Source organism: Sceloporus occidentalis, unplaced genomic scaffold (assembly GCF_023333645.1).
Source record: "Sceloporus occidentalis isolate IW3139 unplaced genomic scaffold, rSceOcc1.0.p SCAF_6, whole genome shotgun sequence".
Taxonomy (NCBI): domain Eukaryota; kingdom Metazoa; phylum Chordata; class Lepidosauria; order Squamata; family Phrynosomatidae; genus Sceloporus; species Sceloporus occidentalis.
Window position 1 is genome coordinate 42,355,537 of NW_028316986.1, and position 22,417 is coordinate 42,377,953.

General features: G+C 38.2%; 1 protein-coding gene across 3 annotated transcripts in view; it reads right to left on the reverse strand.

Moving 5' to 3' along the window:
* ENAH (ENAH actin regulator) overlaps positions 1 to 22,417 on the reverse strand; it is a 102,049-nt gene that overhangs the window by 77,385 nt on the left and 2,247 nt on the right. The window contains exon 1 of one of the 3 annotated variants that reach the window (XM_089529415.1): positions 17,703 to 17,743. The exons of the other annotated variants lie outside the window; for them this stretch is intronic. Coding sequence (XP_089385541.1) covers positions 17,703 to 17,728 — 26 coding nt within the window. The 5' untranslated portion in view covers positions 17,729 to 17,743. Of the gene's footprint in view, positions 1 to 17,702; positions 17,744 to 22,417 lie in introns of those variants that run through there. 3 annotated transcript variants of the gene reach the window in all.

Genomic DNA, 22,417 nt, shown 5'->3' on the forward strand with positions numbered 1-22,417 from the left:
AAATAAATTATTTCATCATTTTTTAAAAGCGGTTGTCATTTTTTAAAAGGTCCTTACTGGACCTTGCCTGTGCCTATTCAGTCAAGTGGTTTTCAAGTTGGGTCTAGACGTTAGGGAATCTTGAGTTTCTTTGCAAGTTTATTAGGAAACCTGCAATCAGACTAACAGCCAAAAAAAGCTTGGCCACCACTACTAAACAACCTCTATAATACTGATGAACTATGAAAAATGAATTGTACATAGTGAATGTTTTTTTAAAAAAAATATGAAACATAGTTTTTATTCATCAGTGACCAAGACCTACATGGACTTTCATCTGATCCAATTCAAGAGATACTTACCAGACACCACTTGAAATGTTAAGGAATAAGAACTCTCTGTTAAGCTGGTGTCCGGTATACACTCCAGTGGAACATAAAAGTTCAAATTTACACCATTCAAAGTTTCAGGAGTTGTCCCTTAAAAATTAGAGCCAGCAGAACAGCCTAATACTGCAAGTCAAAATATCAAATAGTGTCTACTCTGATCTTATAGTTTACTTTTATTTTAAATACAAATCAATACACAAAGCAATTAGCAATATTTTTAAATTTCACAGACACATGCAATACTTTATTCTTCACTAATGCAATGAGATAACTTCTGCTACCCATTTTACTGACATCTGTCTCTGCTGTGAGTGAGATATTTCTAAAATATAGGAAGTACTTGGGCAATTCTGCATTCTACAAAGAAAAAAAGCACAGTTTACGCCAACAGACACATTTGACCTGTAGGAAATCTCATATTTTTTATCCTCTTCTTTCATACAAGCTAGCCAAATTCCACAGTTGTGCTTGAAAATGTGGATACTGTATGATATGCTCTCAAATCACAAAAGGGATAGAATTAAAAAAAATAAAAAGCACACCAGTATGCCAAGTCCACAGTGTAAATGCCCAAGGTCAAGCTGCTTTTCTCAAAGATGTAAAGACACCAACATTACTTTTGCTTGTTGACAGAATCAAATGTCAGATACAATGGTAAGTGAGCAGAATTGGAAAATTTCACAATAACATGATGAACAATTTCTGCAGTGATGTGAAAATATCACTGTAATACCACTATATGGAACAGAACATGGTATAGTAACTTGAGAATGATGGAATGCCTTTCATCTTCAAATGGAAGAATTTTAGGAGATAATTTAGCCCAAAGCAACAATTTAGCCCCCCCCCCCCCAACAACTTTATTTAGTTGCTTATGATTTCCAGATCTCTATTTGGTGATGAGGTCATTTCTCTTCAATTGCAGGACATCTCCTTCAAGCCATGGAACTGAACAATTATGAGTTTGGTTGCTGAGGTAAACATTACTACAAGGGAAGCATAGAAAGATGCTGAAAATCTTATTAAGCTGTGTCAAAGAGTGTTACTACTAGCATACTGTTTCCTACAATCTGTAAATAAATAAAATAGACACAATTGTTTTTTCCATAATACACAGGCCTGATTCTGATTATCATTTCTTGATTTGTTTCCCACACATATATGCACACAATTTCTGACTGCACATACAACCCCCCCTTTCTTTCTTTGACAAAGGTAAAAAAAAAAGGTAAAGGTTTTCCCTTGACAAGATTATCTAGTCATGTTCGACTGTAGGAGGCAATGCTCATCCCTGTTACTAAGCCAAGGGAGCTAGCGTTGTCAGAGACAATCCCGTGGTCATGTGGCCAGCATGACTACATGGAACACAGTTTTTTCCCCACCAAAGTAGTACCTTTGTATCTACTTGTACTTTTACATGCTTTCACACTGCCAGGTTGGCAGAAACTGGAACTTGTGATGGGAGCTCACTCTGTCATGCGGCACTTGGGCCTCGAACTCACAACCTTGCAATCATCTGAGGCATCGTCTTAACTGCTGAGCCACCATACCCCTACCTATCACCCTTACTTTTTTTCCCTTTGACAAAAGATATAATTAAATGAGAAAGGTTCAAACCACAGCTTTTCATTTCACTTGAACTGGAAAACTCTTGTTACCTGGTTTGGAATAAGATAAAGCATGGCTTATGTTATGGTTTGTTCTGAAGCTGATAATCAATTTCCCAGTTCAAAGCAAACAAAAATTATAGATAATTCTATATTGTATGGATGAAAACAGTAATTTTTAGTTCCAGTCCAGATGAATCAGCAAACAATAGTTACAGACTTCCTGGTTTAAAGATATGAAGAGTAAAGTGGAGCATGCATGGACAAAAAGATTCGATAAGCGGAAGTATGATTTCTGAAAATGGCATGTGACATTTCAGTCAGAAGTAGGCTTCAGATATACACAATAAAACCAGCAAAAACAACAAAGTAAATGTATGTAAGAGACTGGATTGCCAGGAAGCTATGTTTAAACTGGAGCAACTCACGCTGTTCCCCAGAGGTAGGAGGTAACCCACATACTCCAATCTCTAATTCAGTTCCAATGTACTCTTTCTAACACTTACATTGGATCATGTTCCAATCAAATAGTACATTTAAAAGAAGAGCTAGACTAAACAAAGTAAACTCTTGCTGGCAACATTCAGAAATAGCAAGCTGCATATTTATTGCCAAAATGATTTGTCATGAATTTCAAAAACACTAGGAACAAGAGTTCAAGATATATTTTAGTGCTCTGTGAACAGGTGGAAAGATCAGCTGCACCTGCCTTGTCAGCTACTTGGTACAGCTGCAAGCTAAAACACAAGTACTGCTAATTGCATCTTACTAGGATCAGTTATAATGTATTCAGAATTCTTCCTTAAACAAAAGATACTATAATTCTAAAATTCTTCTCAAATGAGATTTCATCCTAAAAACATTTGCACTGATATATACATTAGAAGATTATATAAACATCTATACTCAATTACAGGCTATTATTTTGAGAACATCAAAACTACACAGCAAAGCTGTTGTAAACTAGCATTTAAAAAAAGAAATCTGATTTTTAAAAAATCCTGCAAAATGCTATTATGTTTTATGAGAAATGAAAAAATTCCCCCAACAGGGGAAAAATGAACTACACATCAAAGGAATAAAAATAAGATCCAAGTTTATTAACCTGAAAGAAAGGTATCGTCAAAGATCACACCTGTAAGTCAACATTTGTGACTGTACTTCGCTTTTTTAAACAAGCCAAACATGTTGGGGCTGATCAGAACCTCAACCATAGATGGTGTATTAGGATGAGTTATTCATCTTTTCCCTTGGTTCCACTACTGTAATGAAAGTAACTATCTGATTTATCCTGACTTTTCTCCACCGTTTACCCCTCTCCACTGTTATTTAGCCTTCCCAAAACTAATATATGAAATGGAATCACAAACTGTCTTCTTTAGGCCTAAAATACAACTAAAAATCCAGAGACTTAACAAATTAATCCCCAAACCATGTAATTTTATCAGCAAACCAAGAAGACAGAATAATTTTTGCAAGAAACACGAATGCCCTACCTCTGGAAGTAAACACAAATTTCAATTGGTTTAAAAAAGAGATTTCATGTACTATTAGAAACTTCTACCAGAATCACCCTAGGATGTGTGGACAGTGGACTGTAAGAGGAGTATACAATTCCAGAGTCAACAGAAGGAACACCTCTGGCATGTCAACAAAGACACAAAAGTACAGCCTCCTAGACTGATGCACCTACAAAATTGTAATGGTGCACCTCGTACAATTCTTCCACCTACTAGAATCTTAAAACATGCCTTATTTCATTGCTACTGACAGACAAGGTACAAGAATCCATCTCTGATCAAGGAAAATTATATTTCTACAACTATAAATACAGTGTGCCCGCATTATACGTGGGCGTGCTATGCGCGGCTTTCAGCTTACGTGCTCAAGCCGCAGGGGAGTGCACTGGGCGCAAGGGGTGACACATCCCATTCAGATTAATGGGGCGTGCGCTTAAGCCCCATTCAAATGAATGAAGCTCCAGCATAGGCAGAATTCACCTTACGCAGGGGGGTCCAGAATGGATCCCCTGCATAAAGCAAGGGTCCTTGGTATATGTATCTCTATCAAATATATTAACATACAAGCTTCAAAACTACTGCATATTCATGTTTAAGTTTAACGTTACACATTATTGTTAGAAACCAGCACAGCTCCAAAGGTGTGTCTTCTGAGAATGGGGAAATCCCCCAGATACTGCTAGCTTCTTTTTCCATAATCATGATGAATATTCTACCTAAACATGGAAAAATTAATGCTTATACAATAGAATTTATATAACATCAAAGTCAGTTTATGTAAGATACACTACTATTGCTCTGTGATCTTGCAGACAAATCTAGAGTTTAGCTGAAATGAGCACAGTTGCTTTATTTTCCCCTCTGCTGGTTACATTTCTAACTTAATATGCAAGTATTTAAGTTTTTAAAACAAAAGTAATGAGGTGAAAAAGAAAGTAAGCAAATTACATATTTTAAAGCATATCTTGCCCCTTCCTCTCATTTCAGTTTACAGCCTTAATTATACCTTATACCAGAACATATAAAAAAGAATCAGAACCATGTCTGTCTCACAACTGAATGTTATGATCCAAGTCACTGCAAATATATTGTAGCCAACTACCAAACATCCACTTAGCTGCCAATAAAGTTTACTCAGTTTTCTAAAAGGATGTTTGGGTCCTCAGTTCTCAAGCCATATGCCATCTCAACTCCTACATAAAGGACACAAATAATTTCCTGAGAAAAATACAGCCCATCCACAACCTCCCAGAGAACACCATCCTAGTCACTATGGATATGGAATTCCACACCAGCTATCAAGAATACTATCATGAAGGAAGCTACAGTAGACCTACTCACCAGACTCTGCTACTTTATATTTACTCAAAACTACTTCACTTTTGGGAATGAATGATATGTATCTCCTAGTCAGCTGCATGGCACCACAGTATGCAAACATCTTGCTGGCTGACCTGAAGAACACCTCAGCACATGCACCCAAATACATCTCCTCCTTATTTGCCCACCTGGAAAGAAATCACTTGACAAGTTCCACCAGGATTTCAACAACTTCCACCTTATAATAAACCTGAGTCTGGAACAGTCCACACCACAAATTTATTTTCTTGATACAACTGTGCAACTGCAGAATGGATGTCTAAGCATTATGCTCTATTGAAAACCCACTGATCACTACACATACTTAGCCTCCAGTTTCTATCCAGGACACATTACCAAATCTATAGATATTTTCTATATTTCCCTCTATTTTCTCCACCGCAGCTCCACTTTTGGCCTTTTGGAATGCCTGAGTAGGAAAATAGTGGCAGAGGAAACTCTATGGCGCTTCCCCTCCAAGGCGCACCAAGAGAATAGATGCAGTCAGTGCTTCTTTTAGGTTCTCCCAGGATGAACTAAGCTCTTGCCTTTTGCTACTCTACTCAGAGAAGGTGATGGGTTTTTTTAAAAATAGTTAATTAGTGTTGCACCTTAATTCTTACCTTTATATCCTTTTTTGAACATGTGCGTGTAAAATGTGTTGGACAGTTGTATCTCAGCCTCCTGTATATATTCTGTTATTCTATTAGCTGTGCCCATACCTGGTTGCTTCCTCCATACATCACACAGCCACCATTTACTGTACCTCCATCCTCATCCATCAAGCCTTCAAGGTCAGCACAAACAATTATGTCCACCAGAATTTTGTAAATTCTTCGTATTTGTTTTTCTTTACTTCATCTGTTACTTTTTTTACATGACCTTAATTTTTGTTGTTATCAAAATCTCTAATTTTGGGCCCAAAACCTGTCCTCGATATATATAAGTATATACAGTACACACTTTCAACAGAATACATGGCAGAGATGCCAAAAACCCAGATGCCAACTCTGTTCCTACATCTATTCCAGGAGTAACATTACATGGGCCAATAACACCACCTACAACATCAGAGGTACAAGTAATTTTTAAATAAAGAGGACTTGGATGGATGGATGGATACTACTTTAGCACACTCTATGCGAGGCTGCCTTTGGAAACTGTTCAGAAACGAGTCCAAAATGCTGCAGCAAAATTGCTGACCTCAGCCAATTATAAACAGCATAGAACTCTCTTGTTGAAACAGCTTCACTGGCTACCAGTTTGTTTCTGGGCACAATTCAAAGTACTGGTCATGATCAATAAAGTGCTATATGGTTTAGGTCCAGACTATTTGAAGGACTGTATCTTCCTATATGAACTTGCCAGAGCCCTAAGATCTTCAGCGGAAGGCTTTCTCTCAGTCCCACCACCATCACAGGCACTTTGCCTGGTGAGGACACAAGAAAGTGCCTTCTCCTGGCTGCTTCTACCCTCTGGAACTGCCTTCTGCGGGAAGCTAGGCTGCCCCATCCCTGCTTTCCTTTTGCTGGCAAGCTAAAATATTTTTATTCAGGCAGGATTTTTAATACATAATCATTACAGTGTCTTTACATGGCGTGTTTAGTCAAGCCATGTTTTTAACCTTTCTATGTTTTTATGTTAATTTTATGCTGTTTTATACTGCTTTAATTAGATATAATTGTTTTTTTAAATTTTTATTATGAAATTTAAAAAAATGTTTTTATATTGTGAGCCATCTTGGGTCCCTTTTCTGGGAGAAAGGCAACATAAAAATTAAATTAAATAAATAATATAATAAAATCCACTGCTTTAGACCCTACCATATAGAGCAACAGAAAACCAACTGGCTCCATCTTCCACCATGTCACAGCCCTTCAGATATTTGAAGATGACTATCATATCACTTCTCAATAGTCTTTGTATTATACATCCAACTCACTCAACAATTTTTATGGGGCTTAGTTTATTTAACCATTTTTGAATCTCCTTTGGATATCGATTCCAGCTTGTCAATATCCTGTTGAACCGCAGTGCTAAAAACTGGGCACAATACTTCAGCTCTGACTAAAGCAAAAAGTTTTTGCATGTATTGTGTAACTTCATGTCACTTCCAATGAATCTGTCACAGTGTTTTCTTGACAAGATTTGTTCAGAGGGTGTTTACCTTTGTCACCATCTGAGGCTGAGAGACTGCAACTTGCTCAAGGTGACCCAGTGGTTTCCATGGCTGAGCAGGGATTCAAACCCTCATCTCCAAAGCTGGAGTCTAACACTGAAGCTACACTACATCGGCTCTCAAAGCAGAGTGTAGTGATACTATTACTTCCCTTTGTTAGTCACACTAATGTCCTGCCTTTTCTCCAAGTAGCTCAAGGTGGCATATATGGCTCTCCTCATCATTTCATCCTGTAAGGCAGATTGCGCTCAGCATGTACCTGGCCCACATATTCAAATTGAGTTTCTTGACTCAGTGAGAACTAGAATCTGGATCTCTCAATCCACTACTGTAATCACTGCACCAAAGATTCTCACATTAACAATCTTCTATAAGATGCCAATCATGAAAATGCTGCCATCTCTTCTTTCTCCAGTTAAAATCTCTCTTATATTCTATTCAGAAATAACTTATGAAAATCACAAACTTCCAATAACAAACTTTCACTTTTATTGTGATGCTCCTGGGAACTTAAAACAGTTTTGTCTATTCTTATGCCTGTTAACTTGCATCTTCATTTATTGTGTCTATTTCAAGCATCTCTTTTGTATGCTTCAGAAAAAGGAAATAGATGCTAATGCCAATGGAATGCTATGTATTTGCAAGGAAACATTTTAAAGGCATGAAGGAAACATGCAACTTTTAAACATTTTGCACTAGATACATTTCACATTCATAAACAGGTTTTTGTTTTGCTTCTTTCAAAATCTTTTCAAAACTGAAAAGGCTGGGAGTGGGTGGGAATAAAACAACTTTTCCTGGGACTTTACACTTTTTATAATTAGGAAGTCCCATACACTCTACAAAGGCCACATAGATACAAAACTGTTGCTGTTACGCTCATGGTCCATCCAGTACCTCTTTACAAGATCAAGAAAGGATTTTGAAGTGGCTTCAAGATATTAACTTTCCCCAGCTATTATAGTACTTTTGCAGATAACTGGCACGCTAATATGCCAATAGCTACAAGCCAGAAAACAACTACCAGTCATACCAGTTTAATATCCTGCTTTTCTCCCAACACAGGAACCAAAGTACAGTGTGTGTATGTCATATCCAACTAACTGAGACTCTGAAGCAAACCTATCATGGGGTTTTCTTGCCAAGATTTGTTCAGAGGTGGTTTGCAACTGCCTTTCCCTGTGGCTGAGAGCATGTAACTTGCCCAAGGTCAACCAGTGAGTTTCATGACCAAACTAGGAATCAAACCCTCGTCTCCAGTTCAATGTGCCACACTAGCTTCAGCTTAAAACATACTATACTGAACATTACTTTTGTGCTAATTTCCAGGGTAGTAGCCATATGAATTACAGCAAGAAGAAATAATCTTGTAACCTCAACTTTTTTTTGGTATGCTGCTTCCACAGTCAACAATCTGTTTTATAAGATACAGTGAGTAGTGCCTCTGTTGGCAGATTATTATAAATGTGCTTGCCCTCTCCCTTGACTCTTCTACAGTGCGCCCGTGCCATACGCGGGCGCGCCATACGCGGACTTGAGCGTACACGCTCAAGCCGCGGCGCACGCACGGGGCGGCGCTTCCCATTCAATTGAATGGGCGCGTGCGCCCGTTGCGCCCTGCGCGCGCCCGCGCTGCCGCGCACGAGCCCCATTGTTTCCAATGGGGCTCGAGCATAGGCGGAATTCGCCTTACGCGGAGGGATCCGGAACGGATCCCCCACGTAAGGCGAGGACGGACTGTACATATGGTTGCTACAATCTGGAACTGAAATGAATTTAATTGGCATACTTACTGTTTGATGTACATAAGATATTCCACACTAAAGGTGCAGAATATTTTTATTGTGGCATAAAAGCGAATTAAATAAAAGCAAACAGCACTGTGGGCAACAACACGACCTCTTTATCTTTGTCCATTTAGGTTTATTAGCACTAGCTGGTGGGGAAAAGTGTTTTCTAGGTGAGTCCAAGAAGTGCTCAATGTCTAGAAATTTTAGTTTAAAAATTGAGTATATTACAGTAGTTTAGACAGAAAGTTCTCATGAGCGGTTTAACATCTGACAGACGAGGCTACTATTTATTATGATTTCATGACAGCCATAAAGAGAATTCCTATCAAACCAGCAAAGAAATTATTTCTATGTCAAAAACAATTGACACAGATAGCTTCAGAAGTGCAAGGGATAACTGCTTAGTCATAAAGATGAGGTGGTATCAGCTAGCATCATGTTCAGTTTCCTAGCCTGTGTGAGCACTAGGACACTAAACAATCAACTTTAATTCTTTCCAGAGCAATTCAGATCTAAATAATTACATAATTCCAACCTCAAAAATGGAAAAGAAACAGATCAGCTGCAGCATCTTATCAGTGCAAAATATCTAATAGCAATACTATTACCATCAAGCATAGTGCATATGAATTCTCCATATTGGTTTAATTCCATGAAAAATATAAAGTCAATCCCAGGACTTGTTATCAAAATTGTTCTTTAAAAAAATGGGAGAAATAGATTGAAATTGGGATCTCAGAAACCAAAGCACAAGCTTCCATACCTTGCTCACCACACTGAATGCACTCCTACTCTATTCTAAGTAAATGAAAACCCAACCTTTCATCCAAACACGGTACTGCAAAGCTAAGGAGGGATAATCATAACAGGTATGCTGTAATGTTGACATGGTTAGTTGTTTTCATGCAAGCTAAAATAACCCTCCTTATTTGGAGACTCTAGACAGGGAATGAAAAGAACACCTGGGGAGACCTGGCTGAATGAAACTACATGTGAAAGGGATCTAGGAGTCCAAGTAGACCACAAGTTGAACATGAGTGAACAGTGTGATGCGGCAGCTAAAAAGGCCAATGCAATTTTAAGCTGCATCAATAAAAGTATAGTGTCTAGATCAAGAGAAGTAATAGTGCCACTGTATTCTGCTCTGGTCAGGCCCCACCTAGAATATTGTGTCCAGTTCTGGGTGCCACAATTCAGAAAGGACATTGAGAAACTGGAGCGTGTCCAAAGGAGGACGACAAAAATGGTGAAGGGTCTGGAAACCATGCCCTATGAGGAACGACTTAGGGAGCTGGGGATGTTTAGCCTGGAGAAAAGAAGGTTAAGAGGTGATATGATAGCCCTGTTTAAATATTTGAAGGGATGTCATATTGAGGAGGGAACAAGCTTGTTTTCTTCTGCTCCAGAGAACAGAACCCGGAGCAATGGATGCAAGCTCCAGGAAAAGAGATTCCACCTCAACATTAGGAGGAACTTCCTGACAGTAAGGGCTGTTCGACAGTGAATGCACTCCCTCAGAGGGTGATAGAGTCTCCTTCCTTGGAGGTCTTTAAATAGAGGCTGGATGGCCATCTGTCAGGGATGCTTTGATTTGGATTTCCTGCATAGCAGGGGGTTGGACTGGATGGCCCGTGCGGTCTCTTCCAACTCTACGATTCTATGATTAACTATTCTCCACATTCTCAAACAGGAATGGAGCAGTGAGGCCATCTCAGAAGAAAGTGGAGCATTCCATCAGTTTTGCTCCTCAGTCACAGAGAAAAAGATATAGGGGGAAAACACTCACTTGCTGCTGAAGGCTCAGAAACCAGGTATTGTATAAATGCACAAAAAAGAAAAATATTAACTGCTTTACACAGTTCAGATCACTGGCCTATTTGGCCCAATATTATGTCCCCTGGCTGGCACTGGATGTCCAGGATCTCAAAATCTTGTTACTAAAAATACTGATCATTGCAGATACCTATGGTTGACTTATGACCACAATATGGGGGAAAGCCAATTTAAACAGATGATTTAATTAAAACTTTCCATCTTCTAATGCATTTGCTGAAAGAGTGTGTGCTAATTAGATGCTTGAAACCCAAAGTACAGTGGACCCTTGTTATACACTGGAGTTTGGTTCCAAAATCCCCCATGGATAACAAAATCCATGGATGCTCAAGTCCCATTAAATATAATGGCATAGCAAAATGGTGTCCCTTATAAAAAATGGAAAACCAAGGTTTGATATTTGAAATTTATACTTTTTTGAACATTTTCAAGCCATAGATGCTTGAATCCGTGTATAAAAATTCAGTGTATAAGAAGGGCTGACTGTATGTTTTTTAAAAATACCAGATATGAATAATTTTTTAAAGAAATCTGGTAATATAGTCTACTTGCTTTTTCCACTGGATAAGTATTTCTTTGTTGTTCTTATTAGCTTCCCTTGAGTAGACCTCAACTCGTGGTGACTCTGTGGATGCAACATCTCCATTAGAGTGGTTCAAAAATCTCAAGTTATTCATATATACCTAGGCACCCACTAATTTTGTTACACTTAGTAACAATAGACACCAAACAAAAATTTAGCATCCTACAATAAAAGGAAAGCAGTGCTCAACGAATGTTATTTTTCAAAATTTTGCTTAAATTAGTTTCATTTGCTAATGGAGAAGAGAAACTACTTGGAGTCCCAAAACTTTCTTCCTCCCAGAACTTTATAATGTTCTGAAATCATGGGATCTTGACAATAAAATCATTGGAATGGGTTTTGACACGACAGCAGTTTACACTGGAGCTAAAAATGGAGCATGCACCTTGATTGAACATCGAGTAAATAAAGAAGTTACTGTGGTTTGCCTGTCGCCATCATGTATTGGAAATAATTCTAAGCAAAGTATTTACTCTATGCTTAGGTCCTTCCAGCTCACCTGATATCCCTCTGTTGCAATAGTTCAAACTGATTATACACCTTTGGATGTTATTGCTGAAGAAGAGGACTTGAAAAACTCTACCATCAAGATGTTGCTGCGACTTCTAGAGAAAAAAGATCATCCCAGAGATGACTATTTAGAGCTAATTGAGTTGACGTTGTTGGTGTTGTGATATTCACTGAAAACTGTTCGCTGGAGAGCATCTGGACCAATTCACCATGCTCCTTGGATGGCCAAAGTTATTTACACATATAAGTTGTACTTTTCCAAACTCAGGGTGCTTTCCATCTCACCCAAAGGGAAAACATAATTTGAAAAGGTTTGTCAAGTTTGGGGTGCAGTTGAATGTTAAAAACTGAACTGAAGCTCCAATCAGTACAAATGCTGCCATAAATGACATGGTCTTTTGGAAGGAGGTTAGAACATACAGTATTTTGGACAATGAGATAAGTATCACTATAAGTAAAGCCTACAGCCTCGCTTATGGTATATTTTTGATGAGCTAGTTGGCCTATCCCTGTTTTCAGATAAAGTTACTGAAGAAGAAAAACTTTGCATTGTTGAAAATATAGCAAACGTTCCTCCACATTGAATGATAAGAGGAAATCCAGATTTACTTAATGAAGAATGTGAATCATCAGATTTTGCCAACTGCAGAATGTCAAAGTTGAAAATAGACCAGACATTCCTCACAAGGCCACTAAGTGACTGGGAGCAAGATTCACAGTATACAACTGGTAAATAAACTGTAAAACATCTAAAAGTAGTTAATGACATCGCAGAAAGGGGTATTAAACTGTTCCAAGACTACAACAAGCTGATCGCACATGATGAAGAAGAAAAGCAACTGTTGCTGCAGGTTGTAAAAACCAACAGAAAACAAGTTCCAGCTGAACCAACAAAGAAGGCCCTTGTAGAAATCGTACAAACATCGACCTCATGGAAGTGAATTTTTTTTAAAAAAAATTCAAGTGTATTAACAGTATTAGTTATTACACATATATTTTTGCTATGTTTAAGATGGCAAATAATTAATTATAAATAAATATTTTACCTAATTTGTATTTGCTATTTTTGTTTATCCTATGAAATTTAGTAAAAAATTACATTTTTCTATTTTTTAACACTTATTGAGCACTGCCTTCTAAATGAGTTATGACCATGACATTTCGGGAAAATGTCTACTTTATGATTTGTAACTAAATGAAGGGGTGCCTTGGTCCCTGGCTTCAACCTGAGTTTTTGCCATTATAAAATGAACTACCTTACCCTCCATCCTCCACTGCTCTGATTAGGTCTTATAGATTCACTCCCATAACCTCCTTGATTGAGTCTAGCCCTCTGGCGTGTGGTCTTCCTCTCTTTCTAGCGCCCTCTACCATTCCTATTAAAGTGCACTCTTTTCTTACTTGGGGGATCCATCCCAGCCCCCCCCCCCTCCATAAGGCAAATACCACATATGCTCAAGTCCCAATGAAAAAAAAGCATGTGTATCATTGCCTCTTCCGTTGTGCAGCTTTCAGTGGGCACACTGTATTATTGTCTTTTCTAACGAAGCATGCCTTCTCGTGATGTGGCCAAAGTAGAACAACCTCAATTTAATCATCTGGGCTTCCAGGAAAAGTTTGGGCTTGATTTGTTCTAGGAATCATTTGTCTTTTTGGCTGTCCATGGTCCATAGTACTCAGCACTGTTCTCCAGCACCACATCTCAAATGATTTAATTTTTAAAAAATCTGCTTTCTTCACTGCCCAGCTCTCACATCCATACATGGTGATGGGGAATACACTGGCTTGAACAATTCTAACTTTAGTGGTCAGCTGTATCTCTTTACTCTTTAGGATCTTGTCTAGTGTTTTTCATCATTGTCCTTTTAATTCTTAGTATTCTTATTTCTTGACTAGTCTCCATTCTGATCAATGTTTGATCCAAGGTATGGGAAATCTTTAACAATTTCCATTTCCCCATTTTCTACGTTGAATTAATTTAGCTTCTCCAAGATCATTTTTGTCTTCTTTATGTTCAGCAGCAAGCCTGCCTTTGCACTTTCTTCCTTGACCTTCCTTTGTCATTGTCCCAAGTCTATGATCTTTTACACTAGTAGCATGGTGTTATCTGCATATCTTAGATTGTTGGAGATAGGACAGCTTTAGAGATGGGGGGAGCAATTTTGATGTTGTCTTTTAGAGGGGTTGGCTACTTAAATAAATATTTGAAGGATTTACAGCTTGCCTTTCAATACAAATCCCAGCTTCATACAAGGGTAACAACCAAGACGGCACAGTTAAAAACAATGATCATAGTCTTGTATATTACGTATGTCACACTGTAGTGCCCAGAACCTTTCAAAAACAAGGGGGAAAGGGGTCCATAGTACAGAGAACAATTTGTATACAAGTCATGGCCTTGGACTCCATCTTAAGCCTTGTGCAATCTTACCACCACCCATCCTTTTTTGTGTATCACATCCATGGATGCCATTATTTTTATAGTTCCATCTTGGTCCTGTGACTCAGTCTGTGACATTACTAATTACATTGTTGTAAGACAATATGGCTTAATTTGGTGTTCTGGAAGACAAAAACAGTTTTCTAGTTAGGAGACGCACCATGGCGCTACCTTTCTGTGATGGTAGGATTGTGTGTTCCTGTGAGGCAAAAGGTTATGCTGATGGTAGCAGTATTGCTGGTAGGAAGGTAGGGATTATTTTGCATTTTATCGTATTTTCTTTGTATTGTATTTCTCTTATTGCTGTTAGCCACCTGGATTCCCCATGATTGGGCAGGATAGAAATAAATCTATGTTGTTGTTGTTGTTGTTATGCTCCAACTGCAGAGGCAGAAAAGGAAGAAACTGAAAGATTTCTGTGGTGAAGTCCAGGGAGAAATTGATCACACACCAAGACAGGACTTCTCAGTAGGAATACAAGACTGGAATACAAAAGTAGGAAGCAGAGCAGAACAAAACACTGTTGAAAAATTTGGTCTAGGTCAGGATCAAGAAATGAAGGAGAGCAATTGAATTTTCCGAAGCCACCAATTTGTTCACTATAAACACATTCTCCAGGCAACTATATAAACAGACATCACTTGATGGCTAATATAGAAATCAGACAGACAATATGATTGGAAGCAGAAGATGGAGAAGCTCCAGTCTCTCTGTGAAACAAGACCAGGAGCAGACTGTGGTACAGACCATGAAATACTGTAAAGGGAAGGCTCAGATCCACATTATCCCATAGAATTGTAACTTATGAATAAAGCTAAAGATTCATAGGATTTATACTCCTAATAAATGAACTTTAGTGGAAGGTGTGTGTAAAGAACTAAAACACAGTTGAAGTGTAACTGAAGTCATTGGGTGAACTGAAACAAAGTCAATTTGTAAGCAGTGAAGTGATGTACACTTTGTAACCACAAGCTTTGAGAACCAACTACCAAAAGATATACCATCACAAGCTCTTTCTGTAAATAAAAGTTACTTTATTCTTGTTCAAAAAGGAGTGGCTGGAAGTGATTATTCAGTAACAACATCAGAAACACTCTGCCAAGAATATTTTTAAAAAGCTGGAGTAAGTGGAAGGACCAAGGGTCAAAGAAATAGGTCTGAGAGAAGAAAAGCCTCCAATTATTTAGGAAGATTGCTGTAACCACTGGACCACTGTATTAATTTCCCATGCAAGCAAAGTGATGCTCAGAATTCCACAACAAAGATTTTTAGAGTACTACAAAATGCCAGATGTCGAAGCTGGGTTCAGATGAGCACAGGGGATCATATTGTAAACATACATTGGAAAATGGAGTGCACCAAAGAATTTCAGAAGACTATCAGCCTGTGAGTTACAGATAATAATAAAGGCTTTGATTGTGTTGGTCATGAAAAACTATACATCATTCTTAAAGAAATTGGTGTCCCTCAACATTTTATTATCCTAAAGTGTAATCTGCACTCCAGACAAGAAGCCACTATTAGGACAGACTACTGAAAAACTGTCAAGGGAGTCAGCCAAGGCTGTGTTTTATCACCCTATTTGTTTAACTTTTACAGGGAATGTAGCATACACAAAGCTCAATAAGATACTGAGGAATGAAGTGTAAAAATTGGAGGAAGGAACATCAACAATGTAAGATATGCAGTTGACATTATAGTACTAACAGAAAATAGTAAAGATGACTTGGAATAATGACTGGGAAAAGTCAAGGAAAAAAGTGCAAAGGTATGTTTACAGTTAAAACATTCAGAAAACAAAAATAATGACCACAGATTATTTAGATAGCTTTAAAATAGACAATAAAGACACTGGTACACTGTAATATTTCCTATACTTTGGTTCAGTCATTAATCAAAATGCAGTCAAGAAATCAGAAGACCTGGACTTGGAAGGACAGCTTTGAAATAACTAAACAAGATTCTCAAGTGTAAAGACCCATCAGTGAATACCAAAGTCAGGATTGTCTGTGTCACTGTATCTCCAACTTCTATGTATCACTGTGAAAGTGTAGAAAGCTGATGGGAAAAGAATCAACTCATCTAAAATGTGGTGTTGGCAGCTGCCCTGGATGACCAAAAAGATAAATAAATGGGCCCTAGATCAAATCAAGCCTGAATGTGCCTTAGAATCTAAGAAGACTAAACTAAAACTGTTGTATTTTGGACATATCATGAGAAGTCGTGACTCACAAGAAAATACAGTAACATTTTGCAAGGCAGTAGAAAAAGAAGAAGGCCACATTAGGTGAATAGATTCAATCAAGGAAGCCACAGCTCTGAGCATGCAAGACCTAAGCAGGCTTGCTCATGACAGGGGACTTGGGAGTTCGCTCATTCATAGGGTCGCCATAAGTCAAAGTCTACTTCATGGCAGTTAAGAACAAGAAGGTAGGAGGAGCTACCTGGGTTTCTAGGGTAGTTTTCTTTCTACTTTTTTCACACACAGGGCCAGCTGGACAGGCGAAGGAAGCTAATGCATCTCAATGAATTAGTGTAATAGTGCTAATAAACACTTAAGCACTTTGGGAATCTTCTAGGACAAGACAAGCACTGGAAGAACCTTCTGGGACAAGAAAAGAGATGGTCTTCACCTGAACAAGAATAGGGCCAAAATGGTGGCAAGTAACAGAGAAGGTAAAAGAACAGCTGTAAGACTAAACCCCTGGGAAAAGCTCATAGGCATAGGTCCTTGGAAGCATCCAGTTCATTTTGAACAGTCCCTAAGGGATGATGTTCACAATATTTTCAATAGCCCAAATGAAATCAAGAGTGAAAACAAGTAGAAACATATAGTGAGAATATAACCTGTCAGTTATATCTACAAGTCTGAGAGGGAAATGGTCATGCCAGAGGTATCCAGATGTGTGTCTATGCTCACATTTGCCATCTCTGACAAAACTCACCTGAGTTACAATACTTGCTTTTAATAGAAAGCCCGGGTATAATAAGCGTAATAGAAACCTGGCAGAATGATAAAAACTGGTTGGATACCGTCATTTCAGGATATAAGCTTTACAGGACTAAGAAGGGGAAGGGGCACACTGAAGATAGTGTTATTCTGTACATCACTGAACATATAACGTCAAACAAACTGGAAATCTTTAAAGGGTTCTTTTTTTTAGTCCACCACAAAATGTGTGGCTATCGAGCTTAGAAAAAAGAGGTGCAAAGGAGGCACAATAGAGGTATATAGAATGATACAGGATATGCAGGAAGAGGACCAGAAAGAACTTCTCTCTGCATGTCAGGACTAGAATCCAGGGTCATCCTCTGAAGTGGAATAGTGGGAGATTAAAGAGAGATAAAAGGAAGTATTACTGCACAAGGGGCACAGGCAGCAGAATTTGTTACAGGTAGTAGTGATGACTGTCAACCCTGACAGCTTTAAAAGAGGTTTTGATATATGCATGGAGGATGGAGGCTAGTAGTCATGTTGGGTATATATTCCTTGCAGTAACAGAGGCAACATACCTTTGTCTATCAGCTGTTGAAAGCATGAATACATAAATGTTGTTGAATCCATATCCTGCTTGTAAGTCTTCCATAACTGTTTGGTCCTTCTGCAAACACAAATTAACTAGATAACTGAACTAGATAAACCTTTAGCCTGAACAAGTATGCTTCTTCTTATATTCTCAATTCAGATGGTTTGTGCTAACTGAAACTATAATCCAGACTATGGTTTCACCTCTTGAAACTGAACTAATCATGGCTCAGAGCAGCCTGTCTACTTTTTCTGTCAGTACAAACTATGATTTCTCAGCTCAGACACATTACACCAAACTACAGTTGTGGTTTACAACCTTTCTGAAGAAGGTTTCCAATTCTATAGTGTGCAGGCCAGATACAAACAACAGCTCAAGAGTTCAGATTGTACTATGCCAAACATTAGCTAAAATTCAAACGATGGTTCGAATTTGTATCATAAGCTTCATTCCGAAGTCTATAATTTTTGGCTTTCATTGGTTACCAGGTCAAAAGCCAAGTTGAACGCATAGCAAATCAGCTTCAGCCCCAATGTGTGGAATTTTAGATTGTAAGCCTGAGGGCAGGGAACTGTCTAATTAAAAATAATAATCGTAAGCCGCTCTGATAGCCATTAGGGCTGAAGGGCAGGGTATAAATACCATAAATAATAATAATAATAATGTAGCACCTCCAGGCAGTAGCCAAGGCAGTTCTTTCCCTGACACATCCTCTTCCTGTTCCAGAGCAGCAATGTGGGGTGTAAGGCTTGAGAGTTTTGTTTCTGAGCAGTAAAAATGTTGCAGCCACTTGTGATATAATTGCTAGAACAGACTAACATTCCTCTTAACCAGCGAACTAGAGCATACATTACAAGGCAATTGTTGACTGATCTCTGCCCACCTTTGCTGGTTCAAGCTTCAGAAGATCTGACACAAGTCATGTTCGTTATAGAAGAATTATAACCCATTTGTTATAACAGGTGAAACTGTTCAGAGCCTATTAAACATCTTACTCTGTCCAGACATCACACCATTACATCTAAACCAACACGCTATGATTTGCATTTACCTGTTTGATCCATTCATGTAGCATCAAACTATGGTTTGATTTTATTCCTGAACGGTATCAATCTAATAAGAGACAAAGTGTTTTATTTTATTATGTTTTATATGTTTTAATGCTGCCTTTAACTTGCAATTTAGGTTTTCTAACTTGTGTACAGTCCTCCCTCCATTCTTGTGGTCTTCAGACTCGTGTTCCTCGCTTATGCACAAGGGACAAATGGAGGGGGAAAGAATGGGGCATGAGCTTATGGTGCACCCCCGCAACTATATTCAAGCCAATGGGGCTTGAATATAAGCAAAACTCCGTTTTCATGAGGGGGTCCTGAAGGGATCCCCACGAAAAAGTAGGGGCAACTGTATTATGAGATTTTTATTTGTACTGTGCAATTAAAATATTGCTTGTTACCTTGGATATCTTGCCCAGAGAAAGGCAGGAAATAAATAAAACAAAATAAAATAAATACAATTATAACAAATAAATAAGCAAGATGCTCTACCAGTACAGTTGGACTTTCAGTTCCACAGCCACTTAACACTAAAAAAATATTCTATCCTAAGAAGAGAAAGATAACAATCACATTGATGGGATTATATCCTTGATTCAGTATATTACATCTTGACTTAAAAGGACCCCAAATAGTTAGGATGAGAGAGACATTTGTCTTAGGTCTTGCAGAACCTCTAATAGACGGGAGCTGCATGCACACTGCAAAAATAATCCAGGTTGACATTTTAACTGCCATGGCTGAATGCTATGGAATTCTGGGGATTGTAGTTTTGTGAGATATTTAGCCTTCTCTGTGAGAGCTCTGACATCACAACAAACTATAATTCCCAGAATTTCACAGCACTGAGCCATGACAATTAAAGAGGTGTCAAAATGAATTTCTGAAGTGTGGATGCAGCCATAGTCTAAAGTATTAGGATAAGTAAACCAATTATTTTATCACAAATTTCACTGACTACTGGTAACTGCAACTAAACAACATTTAGTTCACCATTCCCATTTCTGCCCTAAAAGAGGCCTTTAAATTATTAGGTTCCACAATAATGTAACAAAACACACACACACACACACACACACACACACAGAGAGAGAGAAATCCCTGTTTTATGGAAGTCCATAGCATTCAGCAAGGAAACCACTGAAACACCTTGTTAGATTTAAGGACAGTTTGACTGAAAAATAAGCAGCTTTAGTTTTAACACATTTCAAACAGCAAAGCTATGAAACCCCCTGGATATGTATACCTATTTTTGGATGTCCTATTACAAAGTACACTTGAGCAAATACAAAGGAAGCAATATATATGTTCTGCAATCTGATGAAACAATTTTAAATGAAGGAAATGTTTACTATTTATAGACTCTGAACAGTTTGAATTCAAAGATTAATAAAATTGTATTATCAAAAAACACAAAAATACTAAATTGCTACTACTAATATTCCACCATGTCAAAAAATCAGCAATTGGTTTCAGCATATCTTTTCCAAGATGATTTAATGTTTTGAAAACAGCCAATCATATAGAATAATTTACAATTATTTCAGATTTGACATGGACATGTTGTTCCACTTCTTTACCGTCTCTTGCTTATCTAAAAGGCTTGATTATTAAGTGATACTGAATATCACCAATATGAGACATAAACACAGTAAGTATACTATGGGAAAAGAATTTAAATTACCTATGGTCTATCATCTGCATATTTAACCTTTTTTTGCATATTTATGCTTGTAGTCAAAACTAAAATTCATGGTTTAAAAAGAAAGAAGGTAAGATAAGAAAGCATGTTGTATCAACACACCAAGCAGAACACAATAGCCCTGACCCTCTCCATAATTACTCTTGTTTGCCACTATGTATGGGAAGGTGAGGACTCTGAAGCAGTTTTTGCTCTCCTTGGTGGCTTTCTATACTGAAAATCCAGTGTTCCAGGGAAAGCAGAAGCTCTGTACTTCAGACTGTTGCTCTCCAGGCATAGAGGATGACAGAAGTGATGACAGCAAGCAAAAGGGGAGCAGTGAGACGCTATATGTATTGTTCTCACACTTGTCTGCTGTCTTCACAGAGCAGACCTATTTAAAAAAACTGAGAGACAAGAATCCTCCTGCCCTGTTTTTACATACTTCATAGATATCTGTATTGAACAGATGACAGAAAAGGAGATTCCATGAGTTACTGCCTGGAAAACGAGCAGTAATTTACAAGCTTAGTTTAGTATGGTGACCATATGAACACAGAATGCATGTTCTCATAGAGACTAATAGATTTAATCAGCATCCCAACAGATGCTCTTATTCTGTTACAGCTTAACTTGCTATATCATGAAAAATTAGTTACATTTCAAAGCAGTTTTCCTGACAGGTAGTACACATGCCACTCATGGTTACAAACATGCATTTCAAACCATTTGGCCTATGCCCAAAAATTCCTGTACAAGTCATTAAAGCTAAGTTTAGCTATAAGCCATACTGCAGTAGAGTGTTGTTTGGACTCTGTGTTCAAAAGAATAAATTAAATGAAAGGTTACTCAGCACCTCTTTTAAACAGCAAGAAATTTGCTTCATGCAATCAACTGCACTTTTATCACACAAATGAATAAGCTTGATATTAATCTGATGCTTGATACAAATCTCAAAAATCCTATATCCTGATCTTGGGGTGTGAAGAAAACAAGCTGCACATATTATAGGTCAATACAAACATTGCTGACTGATAAAGCAAGGAGAGCCAATTTAGCACAGAAGAGGTTGTTGCTGTTTTGTGCCTTCAAATCACTTCCAACTTGCGTTGACTCAAAGGTGAACCTATTACAGGGTTTTCTTGGCAAAGATTTGTTCAGAGGGGATTTGCCTTCCTCTGAGGCTGAGGCTTGCCCACGGTCACCCTGTGGGTTTCTATGGCTGGGCAGGGATTCGAACCCAGCTCTCTAGTGTCGTAGTCCAACACTCAAACCACTACACCACACTGGCTCTCTACAGAAGGCTACTGCAATGGAATAATTTCTGAGGTGTGTTTGCCAGGAAGATATGTTTACATAAATGATAGCCTGTCAACACCAACACTTTGACCACATGTTACTACATCGTGACATGTGTTCAACTCATTTCACAGGGTCTCCTAACCTTTAATGGGAGGCCGTTTTAAAAGTGATTCCATCCATCTACACAAGAAAGCATGTACCAGTAACTGTAGCTCCTAAAAACAATTTTGATGTGGGAACAGCAACATCCAGCATTAGAGAAAAAATGGGGCAATTTCAGACATATGTAATCCCAAGCAGACTGGAAGGTGTCTGAATGATACCAAACACATAAGACATCAGTTCAACTTGAATTAGAACACACATTTTCAGCTACCATAAATATAGAGATTTCCTAACTGCATGAGTTGTGTGTGTGTACATGCCTTCAAGTTACCTGTCGACTTACGGCAACCCCATCAATTTCACAGGGCTTTCTTAGGCAAGGACTACTCAGAGGTTGTTTTGTTACTTCCTTCCTCTGAAAGGATAGCCTACAGCACCTGCTACTCATTGGCCCTCTTCCATCTAGGTACTAACAAGGGCTGACCCTGCTTAGTTTCCAAGATCTATTTAGGCTTACTGCATGAACTAAGGACTTTGAAATTGTATTTGTTCATCTTTCCA